The following is a 12,714-nucleotide window of genomic DNA, read 5'->3' as shown; positions in this document are numbered from 1 at the left end:
TACCATCAGAGGGAACTTGAAGTTGTCACTGTCAAAAGAACATTCTTTTACAGCTAAAACAAGCCCTTGAAGAATGGGAACAAAGATCTGAAAGAAAAACATTTCTTTTTATTACTAAACTTTTGCACAGCAATTTTTTCATGTATATTCTATATTTTTGTGCAAATTTTGCTTCTAAAGTGTGATTGTGCCATCTTTCTTTAAAATAAATGCTGATATTTTTAATGTCTAATGTGCAACGTCTAAATTGTCCAAACTGGAACCACAAAAAAGTGGGATAAATGTGACCCTGGACCACAAAACCAGTCATAAGTCAATTTTTTGAAACTGAGATTTAAACATCAGCTGAAAGCTGAATAAATAAGCTTTCCGTTTATGTACGGTTTGTTAGGACAGGACGATATTTGGCCAAGGTACAAGCATTCGAACATCTGGAATCTGAGGCTGCAAAAAAATCCAAATATTGAGAAAAATCGCCTTTAAAGTTGTCCAAATTAAGTCCTTACCAATGCATATTACTAATCAAAAATTAAGTTTTGATATATTTACGGTAGGAAATTTACAACATTTCCATGCAACATGATCTTTACTTAATATCTTAATGATTTTTAGCATAAAAGAAAAATTGATCATTCTGACCCATACAGTGTATTGTTGGCTATTGCTACAAATATACCTGTGTGACTTATGACTGATTTTGTGGTCCAGGCTCACAACTGATGTAGAATAACTAGTGATTTATATTAATGCTAAGACATTTTTTCTTAAAAACAAACAAATGAACCACTTAAAAACTCCTTGTGGTATTAAACAGGTTTGGCATCAGTAATAAAAACCTCTTGAGCTTCAAAAGTAAAATGACGCAGCATGCAGCCCGTCTCGGTAATCTGCTGCAACTCCCACCTGTTTAAACACCTCCTCTTCCTGGTGAGTCATGCGCACCAACTCCTGGATGAATCCGTATGGAAGGTTCCGGCACAGCATGTAGGGAACCAGCAGGGAGGGCTGTAGAGGGGCCCTATTTAAGAGCAAAGAGAGAGAAAGAGGGCGGCAATCTCATTCAAAATGTATTACGCTCATGTGCATTTGAACTGACAGACCATGCAACAAACTCAAACTAGGTCTGTTTTCACACTACGGTTATGAACTGGAGCTTGATTCTGCTCTCATTCCCCGCAGGTCTCTTTTCATACTGTTTATCTGCATCGTCAATGCGAGTACTAGCAGCAATTGATGTTTAATGCTGTAGCCAAGCAACAACCGTGGAAAAAGCTTAACACGTACAAAACGAAGCTGCTTCCTGAAGCTAATTTCTGCACAGACAGGCAGCTATAAGAAATGCTTTATACTTTAAAAGACATATTATAGTGTTTCACTTGCACAAACTGTGTAGGACTGCAAAATGTAATGAAACCATGTGGTTTGGACAGCAAAACTGAATTCCAAAGGTCAAAGATTCAGATCCACAGAGGTCTAATGTGAAAACCTGTTAAAAAAAAAAACCTTTACAATGCATTGAAAAAAGCTGCTGTAACTGACCTGGGCTGTGTGAGGGCACCTTGAAGCACTAGTGCAGCATGGGAAATGCACTGGGAACGTATGTTGCTAAGCAGCTGACTGACAGCTGGCTGGCTGCACATCTGAAAAAGAAAAGCATATGAATAACACCGTGTCTGAACATAGACAAAATACCCTGAGCTTGAAGCTCAAGGTCAACAATGAAAAGCAAAATGGCTGAATGAAGAGAAAAGATTTTTTTTTTTTTCTATGTAATTATAATCATATAGCTTATATTTATACACAACTGCAAAGTACAACAGACCAGAAACGCCACACAATCTGGCTTTGACATACAGCCTTATATAAGTTAATTGCAAAATAAAACTATGACATTAAAAAAAGAAAATTTAAAGGGGTAGTTCACCTAAAAATTAAAATTACCCCATGATTTACTCACCCTCAAGCCATCCTAGGTGTATATGACTTTCTTCTTTCACACGAATACAGTCAGAGTTATATAAAAAAAAAAAAAAGTAGTTACCGGCTCTTGCAAGCTTTATAATGGCAGTGAATGGGTGTTGAGATTTTAAAGTCCAGTAAAGTGCATACATCCATCATAAAAAGCGGTCCACATGGCTCTGTGGGGTAAAGGCCTTATGAAGCGAATCGATGTGTTTGTGTAACAAAAAAATGCATATTTAAAACTTTATAAACCATAACCTATAGCTTCCACTAACAAACAATCATATTTTCTCCCTCAAAAATGTTTTCCTCAAAAAAAAAAATTTCTTTACAACTGAAGAAAGAAAGACATGAACATCTTGGATGACAAGGGGGTGAGTAAATTATCTGTAAATTTTTGTTCTGGAAGTGGACTTTAATATAACTCCGATTGTATTCGTCTGAAAGAAGAAAGTCATATACACCTAGAATGGCTTGAAAGCGAGTAAATCATGGGGTAATTTTCATTTTTCGGTAAACTATCCCTTTAAGTAACTTATTTCTGACAGACTGATAATAGAAACCATGGTAGAAACTGAAACAGGCCCTTCGTGAAGCAACATGCTGCAACAAACTACTTCTGGGAGCTTAACTGATTATAATAGGAGCAAATTACTTTTGACGCTCATGTCTAGTGTAGACAGGCTGATAAATGAGACACAATATGAAAGACTCATGGCAAAGACGGAATTACCCTAAGCCTGACAAGACTTGTCTTTCACTTTCACCTGCTCAACACCTCCACTTCTATTCTGACCTACTAAAAAAAGACCTTCTGATAAATCGCTTAAGTAATGAGTTGTTTTCCTGTAACGCTAGTTATACCAGAATATAATTACATTGCTTGGGTTCTGAATTAACACTGTAGAAATGTGTCCATAATGTTTATCAGCAGCTACCTTTGGGGCCTTTCTCTCTTCCATTCCCACACTGTCAAAACGCTCGATGAGGTAGTTGAGCATCTCCGTCTCTTTACAGGACTCTATGGTAAAGCGGTCACTACCTGAGTCACCAGCCATCCCCCCCTCCGGATGCACCCAGGCTAGAGAGAGAAAGAGAGAGTTATGAGATATAAATATTGCCTTCAATAAAGGAGGTTGTAGGGAGTGGATGAACCTTCTGGGGAAAACCCCAAACTAAATAAACAGCCAAAACCACACAGCTTTAGCCATCAATGACATGTCTATCAAAATTAAATGTTTTCCTTTTATACCAAAGCTTTCAAAATAATTATCTTTAGAACAGCCATAACTTCAGATATAAATGAAAGTTTATCTCCATTACAAGCAATGGTTAAAACAAACAAAACGCCCCACAATGCAAGCTGTATATTGACGTCTTGACATGTGATTACTTCATGCTGAAACTGGTATCAAAGCCGCTTCTCTTAAACTAAGGCGCTACAGTGATTGTCACATCACATTAAACAGTGCCAAACAGTATTTATTGTTTGAATAATGTAATAAAATTAGAGATGCACCGATTGACCAGACAGGGATCGGAATTAGCCATTTTTCCACATTATGGGCCATTTTTACATCACACTTACGGAGAATGATAATGTATTCATGTCGTGCCAGCTGAGACTTGCGCAGTCTGAGTAAGTATGTGAGAGAGACTTGTGCAGAAATCGAAACAAGTGAGCACAACAGCACTCATAGAAAGTTAGAGATGCACAGTGCGGTAGAAAAAAATATTATAATACATGATTTAGGTAAGCAGCATTGCATAAGCAAGATGTTTAACCCGAATATCAACGCGATTGCAATGTAACACTAATTTTATAAAATAGTAGCTCAATAAACAAGAAGTTAAAATTAAGTGACCTTCATTTTAGTCACAATATTGACTGCTTTTGCTCAATTTCGCTGATGAATATAGTTCCGATCAAAGCCGAGTAACACAGTGGTGTTTCGTTACTGAATGAATCCTTGCTTTTGAACAAATGAAGTGAGTCAATGGTTCAGAAACCCATTCACAAAAGACACTTGCCTCATTTCTGAATGACTTAGTCAAGATTGGGGGAATTGTAATGTTTAATAAATATTTTTATTTATTTATTTTTTTGCATTGGAAAAAAAAAAAAAAAGTATAGATTTTTGTTTGTGTATGCTCTCAATTATAGTTCTTAAAAAGAAAAAAGGAATCTGCAAAAAAAAAATAAATAAAAAAAAAATAAAAAAATCAGTATTGGCAGGTCACACTTACAAAAAAAAAAAAATACGAAAATCGGAAACGGTTAAGAAAATTGCAATCAGTGCATCTCTAAATAAAATGGACAGAATCTGACAGTTTCATATTAAAAATAAAGCACAAAGATTACTACGATTTATTGTATGGGAGATGCATACATTGCTTAAAAACAGGCTAGACTAATCGATTCTTGGTATTTAGAAATCAATATAGTTTCAAAAAATACAAAACAATTAAAACTGAGAAATCTATATATTTTCTTACTCAATCCAACTAAAGACTGGAGTAATAATGCTGAAAATTCAGCTTCGCCATCACAAAAATAAATTACATTTTAAAATATATTTAAAAAATAATTTAAATATAACTGTGAAATATTATTTTTAAATATAATATTTCACAGTGATATTTTTACTGTATTTTTGATTAAATAAATGCAACCTGGATGAGCATACGTGACTTAACTTAAAACATCTTTTTGACTTCTCAGTGGTAGTTTAGTTTAGAAATTACAAAAATTGTATTATATTATCATAATTTGCCTGGCTTGAGGAAAAAAAAAAAAAAAAACACACACACACATCCATATTTCTAGGTTTTCACATGAAATGTACAAATGTGACCCTGGACGACAAAGCCAAAATGATGAGATTTTTACATCATTTGAAAGCTACAATATTTGGCCGAGATACAACTAATTGAAAATCTGAGGGTGCAAAAAAAAACAAAATATTAAGAAAATTGCCTTTAAAGTTGTCCAAATGAAGTTCTTAGCAATGCATATTACTAATCAAAAATTAAGTTGATATATCTACAGTGGAAAATCTACAAAATATCTTCATGGAACATGATCTTTACTTAACATCCTAATGATTTTTGGCATAAAAGAAAAATCGATAATTTTGACTAATACGGTGTATTTCTGGCTATTGCTACAAATACAACCGAGCTACTTAAGACTGGTTTTGTGGTCCAGGGTCACAAATATAAAGTGGTTACATGCATTTCTAAGTAACTACGACTGATTTGTTTTGTGTGACTGGAACACAAACTGTTTTGGAATCAATTTACATCTGTATTTAGCACCAAGCATTTGTCACTCGACCCATGGAAACAGATGTTAATACCATGTGTAAATGACGGCAAAACGTAAGACAAGAGGACAACAAAAGCAGGCCTCTAATACTTGCGTTCCCCCTGCCGGTCTTTGGTCATGAGACAGCATGCATTAGTGAACTCTAGGGTGAGACAACACTCCACAGCAGGCTTCTGGCTCTCATTAGTTCTGTTACACAGTCAGCTAGCATTATCCGATCGCTCGACAATCAGTCCTCCACCACCGCTGTTATCCAGCACACACGTCCTGTGTGGGAGTTTAAAGGTCTGCTGGCTCACATTTCTGCTTTGAGCTGAATGGGTCTAAAAAATCCTTGTGTAATGAACACTATTTGAGCTGACAGCAAAGCTCTGTCCACAGAAAAGCTGAATTTGATGAGATCAACTACCACATGATCAAACTCCACTATTTGGTGTCATTCTTTTTGCCCGTTGCGGTGCCAACATTGGGCACAGCGGGCTGTTGTTAGTGGCCAGGCAGCACGCTGAAGCATGCAACACACGTTGGCACTGATACCTGGACCCAAACTGAACCCCTGAAAAATCCTCCTCTTCTTCTTCCTCCAGCTCTTCATCACTGCTGTCCTGAGGCAAGTCGGACAGGGCGAAGAAGAGGAGGGAGAAAGGGCTGGTATGGCCACAGTGTGTAAATAAAAGCAGACATATAGGCTGAATAAAAACACAAAAGACTACAAAAATGCAACTTCACATCTAGCAGGGTGAAAAAAAGGTACCTAGACGGCATCCGGGCAGCTAGTGCGGTCCTTCTGGCCATAGTGCTGGGGGAGCCGGGGAGGATGGGGAAAGGCATGGAGGTGTGGGTGCTATGGTGTCTAGGGGTAGGGCTGGAGGGTATACCTGAAGTTGTAGGGGGTGTAAGCATACCAGATGGAGTAGATCTGGGGCTTGGGCTTATGGGGATGGATGAGCTAAGGGAGTAGGGTCTGTATCTCTGGGAGATGGGCAGAGGGGCGGATGGAGAGGGAGGTGCAAGGCTGGTGGGAGGGCGAGAGACAGGAGGACTTGGGGGAACCGGGAGGGCGGCTGCAGAAGCCAGTGGGACAGATGGAGCACTCATTCTGGCAGAGCTCAGAGCGAGTGGGTTTGGGCTACAACCGTAAAGACTGAAAACAACAAAGACATTGATGAAAATGAAGGCGGAAACATAGAAGGCGGAGGAAATTGAAAGAGAAATCAAGAATGTGAGACAAAGGGGTGTAGGTGGATGTGTGCACTGGCGGCCAAAAGTTTGGAATTATTATTATTTATTTTTTGTTGTTTTTTTGTTTTTGAAAGAAGTCTCTTCTGCTCACCAAGGCTTCAGAATCATTAAAAATGTCAATTATTTGACCAAAATAAGAGGGATCCTACAAAATGCATGTTATTTTTTATTTAGTACTGACCTGAATAAGATACTTCACATAAAAGACGTTTACATATAGTCCACAAGAGAAAATAATAGCTGAATTTATAAAAACGACCCTGTTCAAAAGTTTACATCCCCTTGATTCTTAATACTGTGTTGTTACCTGAATGACCCACAGCTGTGTTATTTTGTGCTAGTTGTTCATGAGTCCCTCGTTTGTCCTGAACAGCTAAACTGCCTGCTGTTCTTCAGAAAAATCCTTCAGGTCCCACAAATTCTTTGGTTTTCCAGCATTTTTGTGTATTTGAACCCTTTCTAACAATGATTGTATGATTTTGAGATCCACTGAAGACAACTGAGGGACTCATATGAAACTATTACAGAAGATTCAAATGCTCACTGATGCTCCAGAAGGAAAAAGATGCATTAAGAGCCAGGGGGTGAAAACTCTTGATGTTTTCAGAATGTGCACATTTTTCTTATTTTTCCTAAATATCATATTTTTTTCATTTATTATTGCCCTTCAGAGACTACAGAAAATAGGTACACGTTTCCCAGAAGAGAAAATACATTAAATTTACCCTGATCTTCAAAGTCAAGAAGTTTTAATGCATCATGTTTTCTTTTGGAGCATCAGTGAGTGTTTGAACCTTCTGTAACAGTTGCATATGCATACACAAAAATGCTGAAAAAACGAAGAATATATAATATATAATAAAATAGAGAAGAGTTATGTTAAATTCTAATACTACTTCACAATATCCGTTTTTACTGTATATTTAAAATGCATTCAATTAAATGCTGCCTTGGTAAGCATAAGAGATGTCTTTGAAAAACATTTAAAAATCTTAATTAGTCCAAATTTTGGCCGCCAATGTAGGTGAGAAGGAGAGGTTGTCAGCTATCACACTTGCCTGGAAAGAGAGCTGGCACCGAATGAACCAGCGCAGGGCATCATGGGACTGCCGCTCTGGCTGGAGGGTGGGACGAGCGTCAGGTGACGGTCCGGGGATCTGGCAGCAGTAATTGGCTGAGATGTGGCGGTCAAGCTGGCAAATGGGTTACAGTCACGCGAACGTGTGGACATCATGAGAGCCTCCATTAAGATCTGTCCGATCAGGTCTTTGAAGTCAGAGTAAACTAAAAGAAGAAAAAAACAGCGCAATTCAATTACAGAAAAATCTAAATTCCTTGTGTTACATCATCTGTTGCTTTCTGTCCATACCATCCCTAGGGTTTTTCTGGAATTCAGCAGCAAGTGAGGGGAGGAAGATGACATCACGGTCCTGCTCCTTCCAGGACACACGCAAGATCTTACAGATGAGGTGCAAAGCCTGCTCTTCAGAGACGTCAGAGCTGGATGACGAATCCTGCAAATATTCATTCAGCACGTCACTTAACCAAACAAAGTTTGAAACTTTTGCTCACAAAAAGTATTTTTGTAGCTTCATAAAATTATAGTTGAACCACTGATGTCTCATGGACTATTTTAACAATGTCCTTACTATCTTTCTGGGCCTTAAACGTGTCAGTTGCGTTGCTGTTTATGCAGGGTCAGAAAGTTCTCAGATTTCAGCAAAATTATCTTAATTTGTGTTCCAAAGATGAACTAAAGTCTTACGGGTTTGGAATGACATGAGGGTGTTTAATTAACGACAGAATTTCTGACATTTCAATATGCCACTTACCAGTTATCGACCATAAAATGAAAATAATTCTCTTTTTATTGGTGCATCTGGTTACCTTTTCAGCCAGGTTCCTTTTCTCTCTGCGATCACTGTCTTCCACCTCCATATTCTCAATTCCTGAGTCCACATCTACTTGGGACATGCTGAAGACCACAAAGAGCACTGCATGTTATAAAGGAACCATAGGAGATGCAAAAACTATGTAGATAATGATCTAGAGGGTTACATTAATTACATAAACTTCCAGCTGTACGTATTTTTATATGCACTTTAGGGAATATGTGGCTACGGTACAAAATGATTCGCAATCCAACGGTAGAGAGATTGTGCAGCTTTATTTAAAGTGAGATCTCTGGCCGTCAGCAAGTGAGATACAATACTTCATCTCCAGCCCAATCTCAGTTTGACCTCTTACGTCATGCTATATCATTGATTAGGAGTTCAGAGAGGACAAAGGTTCACGGCTGTCTCTCACCTCTTCTCGCAGGAGGCCGTGTCAATGTCCATGCTCTGGGAGCGGGACAGGGATTGGGACTGCGTCTCCAGGCTGTTGGATGGAGAGCTGGAGAGCGAGCTGACCCCCTCGCTGCTCTGGCTGCGGTAAGCAACCCCTACGGTAATGGAAAGCACAAAAGGAAACAGTGTGTTTGAGAACGATCCTGCTGATTGTGTCATGGAAAAAAATGGCTAAGCTGTAATCAAGCTCAAGAAAAACTTTCTAAAACTTTCATGGCTGGAAAACAAACCACATAGTTAAAGTTTAACTAAAGAACATTAATTTTGAACAATCAAACATTCTGTTTCTTCCAGTGAAAACGGCTCCCTAATTCTCACAAAATCTTCCAAGGTTAATAAACACTTGTCTCAAAATATGGACCTCTTTTACCTAGAAAATAAGCAGAGTCAGAGAAAGGAAAATCTAAATCTACATCAGCAATTCTTGAAGCACATACTAGTGCACCACAGTGAATCAAAGTACATTTTAAAACAATATACCAATTAAAATAATCAGAGTGTTGTTAGGATATTCATTGTTTTCATTTAGAATTTTAATGTTTTTATTCGGTAATAATAATAATAATAATAATAATAATAATAATAATAATATTACTAGTTAATAGGCTTATTGATATATAATCACAATATTTTGGCCAAATTGTGCAGCCCTAAAGCAAGCAAACCTCGATTTTCTTTTTTTTCTGAATTTTAAAATCACAAATCACAAATTTCATCAGATAAACATGCAATTAGATTTCTCCTTTTTTCATTTTGTCAAATTTTAAAACAAAATCATAACTTTCATCAGGAAAAAAACAAAAAAACAAAAAACTGCAAATGGATTTTTTGCCTCGTTTATCCAACTTTAAATCACAATCACAAATCACAGGAAAAAAACATGTAATTGGATTTTTTTTATCCAGTTTTAAATCATCAATAATTTCATCACCAAAAAAAAATGTAATTGGATTTTTTTCTTAATTTATCCAATTTTTAAATTACAAATCACAAATTTCATCACAAAAAAAATCTTTTTTTTTTTTTTAATCAAAACTTTCATCAGAAAAAAAAAACATGCAACTGGATTTTTTTCTTCATTTATCCAATTTTAAATCACAATCACAAATTTCATCACAAAACAAAACATGCAATTGGATTTTTTTTTTTTTTTTTTCCATTATCAAATTTTAAAAAACAATCACAGCTTTCATCAGTAAAAAACAAATACAATTGTATGTAATTGGATTTTTTTTTCCATGTACAAAATTTTAAATCAAAATCACAATTTTCATCACAAAAAAACAAACAAAAAACATGCAATTGGAATTTTTTTTGTTTTATCAAATTTTAAAAATCACAATATTACTGAAGAAAAAAAACCAAACAAACAAACATGCAATTAGATTTTTTTTCACCAGTGCATGCAGCCATATTTCATAAAAAAATCCAGTCACTTCAACTAGAATTCACACTTTCAAAAATTTTGTGTGAGGACAAAAGATTTCCTCAGACAGCCTTCTCATAATCTTAGCCAAGTGAATTTGCTGTGTTGACCAAGAGAAAGCTGCTTGGTTTAAGAGTGACTTCTGTGTTTCTGTGACTTGCTCTTGCTTCATACATTGCTACACTATTATCAATGAACTTTTACAGTCTGTGAATTTTCCCTAAAATTTCACTAATGTGAAAAAAAAAAAAGAGTAAAGAAATGCAGAAAGGCACAAACAAAAAATTGCATTCTTAATTGGAATTGCTAATCTTTTTAACATACAGTATATTTGCATAATGAATTATTATTATACTGGAGATTTTCAAAAACGTATTTGAGATTTCTTTGAAAATATCTCCCAAGGCTAAAATGATTAACAAAAAAAATGGAATAAACTAACTGCAGTCATTTAATATTTTGAGTTAGAGGTTAAAAACAAACCGAACCAGACTGTTTAAAGGATATTAATAGAGGAGTGAATGCACTGGACCTGGTTTCTGTCTTATGATTGATTACATCTCAATGCTGTACAGTCCAGAAAGCAGCTACAACAAAGAGCAGGCTTGTGCTGGAACAGCTTTTTCATGTAACTGCGAAGACCTGGAATAATGTGTGGTAGTGGACACAGTACATAGTTGTTTCCAATGACAAAACACACCAGCTCAAAACACAATTCAATCCCCATTTCAGTTTAGCAAGGCTCCAAAGTAATTAAACATGCAATTATAAAGACTTTAACTGAAATGATTTTTAAATGAACAGTAGATGAGTGCCAAAAACCAGAACAAAAAAAACAAGCAAAGCTTGTTTTGATCTAATGTGTGATACAAACAAAAACGAATGCACGAGAGAATAAGAAACAAATTAGCATCAACCAGCACAGCTTAATTTAAACGTAATGTTTTCTGTTCTCAATACATAACACAGCCTAAAATTACAGAAATCTTATCTACAAGACAATACAAGACCAAAGGTTTTTACACTGTAAAAATGAAACTAAAGTGGAACTTTACAACAGGGCACACTGACATTTATCAAATAAAACAAAAAGGACTACGGCACCACGAGAATAAAAGAATCATCAGCTTTGTCTGTCTACGTGCCCTTATTTAAAGCCTGGCCAAGGCTGTGCCACCTCCATGACTGTGCAATTTCTTCACGGCAAGACGCAGCGAGCCAAAAATCTCTTACCTTGATATCAACACTGCTCAAAAAAATCTTTACAACAAGGCCATAATTAAATCACTAGTGAAGTACAAACAGCTAATGCTACACAGCTTGAACCAGCTTCATCCACACAGAATTTCAAATAGGCCACTTAGGCCCTCAATATTATTACATTGGTCATTTTATCCTCAACATTTTATACTAAGACAATATTATAGTCATTGCAAATGTATTTACACTGAATGGGACTTCAAATACAACTCCGATACAAATCTGTCTGCTCAAATGCACTGTGTCCATAAAATACCCAATATTTGTAATTTAAAAAACACTGAAACGAACTGGGATGCTGCAGCAGAGCCGCCTGCAACCTGGTGGTATAATGGATAACTCTGCATAAAACTGCATTTATTGATCTGGTCAGGTGCAATATAAAAATCATGTTTCATGCCTTCAAAAAATTCCCCTGAACAGAAAGGCTGTGTCTGAACAGAAAACAATCCGCTTTGCATTTTTAAAAATGAAAACAAGGGAAATCCCCACGTTCTGAATGTCTGTAACATTTTTACTCTCTCAAATATACATTATTTTTTCAAAGTTTGGGGTCAATAATATTAATGTTTTTATGTCAGAACTAACACCGTTTTTCCATCAAAGATACATTTGAAACAGTAACATTATGATGTATTATTACATAGTAAATAATTGTTTTCTATTTAGGTACATGTTGTCAAATCGATTCATCATGATTAATCGCATTAAAAATAAATGTTTGTAATACATATTGTAAAATATATTGTGCTGTGTATTTTAACACTACCAGTCAAAAGTTTTTGAACAGTAAGATTTTTTTTTTTAAAGAAGTCTCTTCTGCTCAAAAAGCCTGCATTTATTTGATCCAAAGTACAGCAAAAACAGTAAAGTTTTGTAATATTTTTACTATTTAAAATAACTGCTTTCTACTTGAATATATATTTTAAAATGTAATTTATTGCTGTCATCAAAGCTACATTTTCAGCATCATTACTCCAGTCTTCAGTGTCACATGATCTTTGCTGTTCAAGAAACATGTGTTATTATTATTATTATTATTATCAATATTTAAGTAGGAGTGGAGTAATGATTCTAAAAATTCAGCTTTGAAATCACAGGAATAAATTACATTTTAAAATGGATTCAAACAGAAAACAGTTGTTTTA

General features: G+C 35.8%; 1 protein-coding gene across 1 annotated transcript in view; it reads right to left on the bottom strand.

Moving 5' to 3' along the window:
• ube4b (ubiquitination factor E4B, UFD2 homolog (S. cerevisiae)) overlaps window positions 1-12,714 on the bottom strand; it is a 30,372-nt gene that overhangs the window by 15,200 nt on the left and 2,458 nt on the right. The window contains 11 exon segments of the mRNA XM_051096026.1: window positions 4-87; window positions 904-1,018; window positions 1,540-1,640; window positions 2,901-3,011; window positions 3,013-3,043; window positions 5,828-5,938; window positions 6,045-6,434; window positions 7,591-7,816; window positions 7,902-8,046; window positions 8,420-8,507; window positions 8,840-8,975. Coding sequence (XP_050951983.1) covers window positions 4-87; window positions 904-1,018; window positions 1,540-1,640; window positions 2,901-3,011; window positions 3,013-3,043; window positions 5,828-5,938; window positions 6,045-6,434; window positions 7,591-7,816; window positions 7,902-8,046; window positions 8,420-8,507; window positions 8,840-8,975 — 1,538 coding nt within the window.

Source organism: Labeo rohita, chromosome 23, assembly GCF_022985175.1.
Source record: "Labeo rohita strain BAU-BD-2019 chromosome 23, IGBB_LRoh.1.0, whole genome shotgun sequence".
Classification (NCBI taxonomy): Eukaryota; Metazoa; Chordata; class Actinopteri; order Cypriniformes; family Cyprinidae; genus Labeo; species Labeo rohita.
Note: the sequence above shows the minus strand (reverse complement) of the source record. Positions and strands in the feature narration are given on the sequence as shown.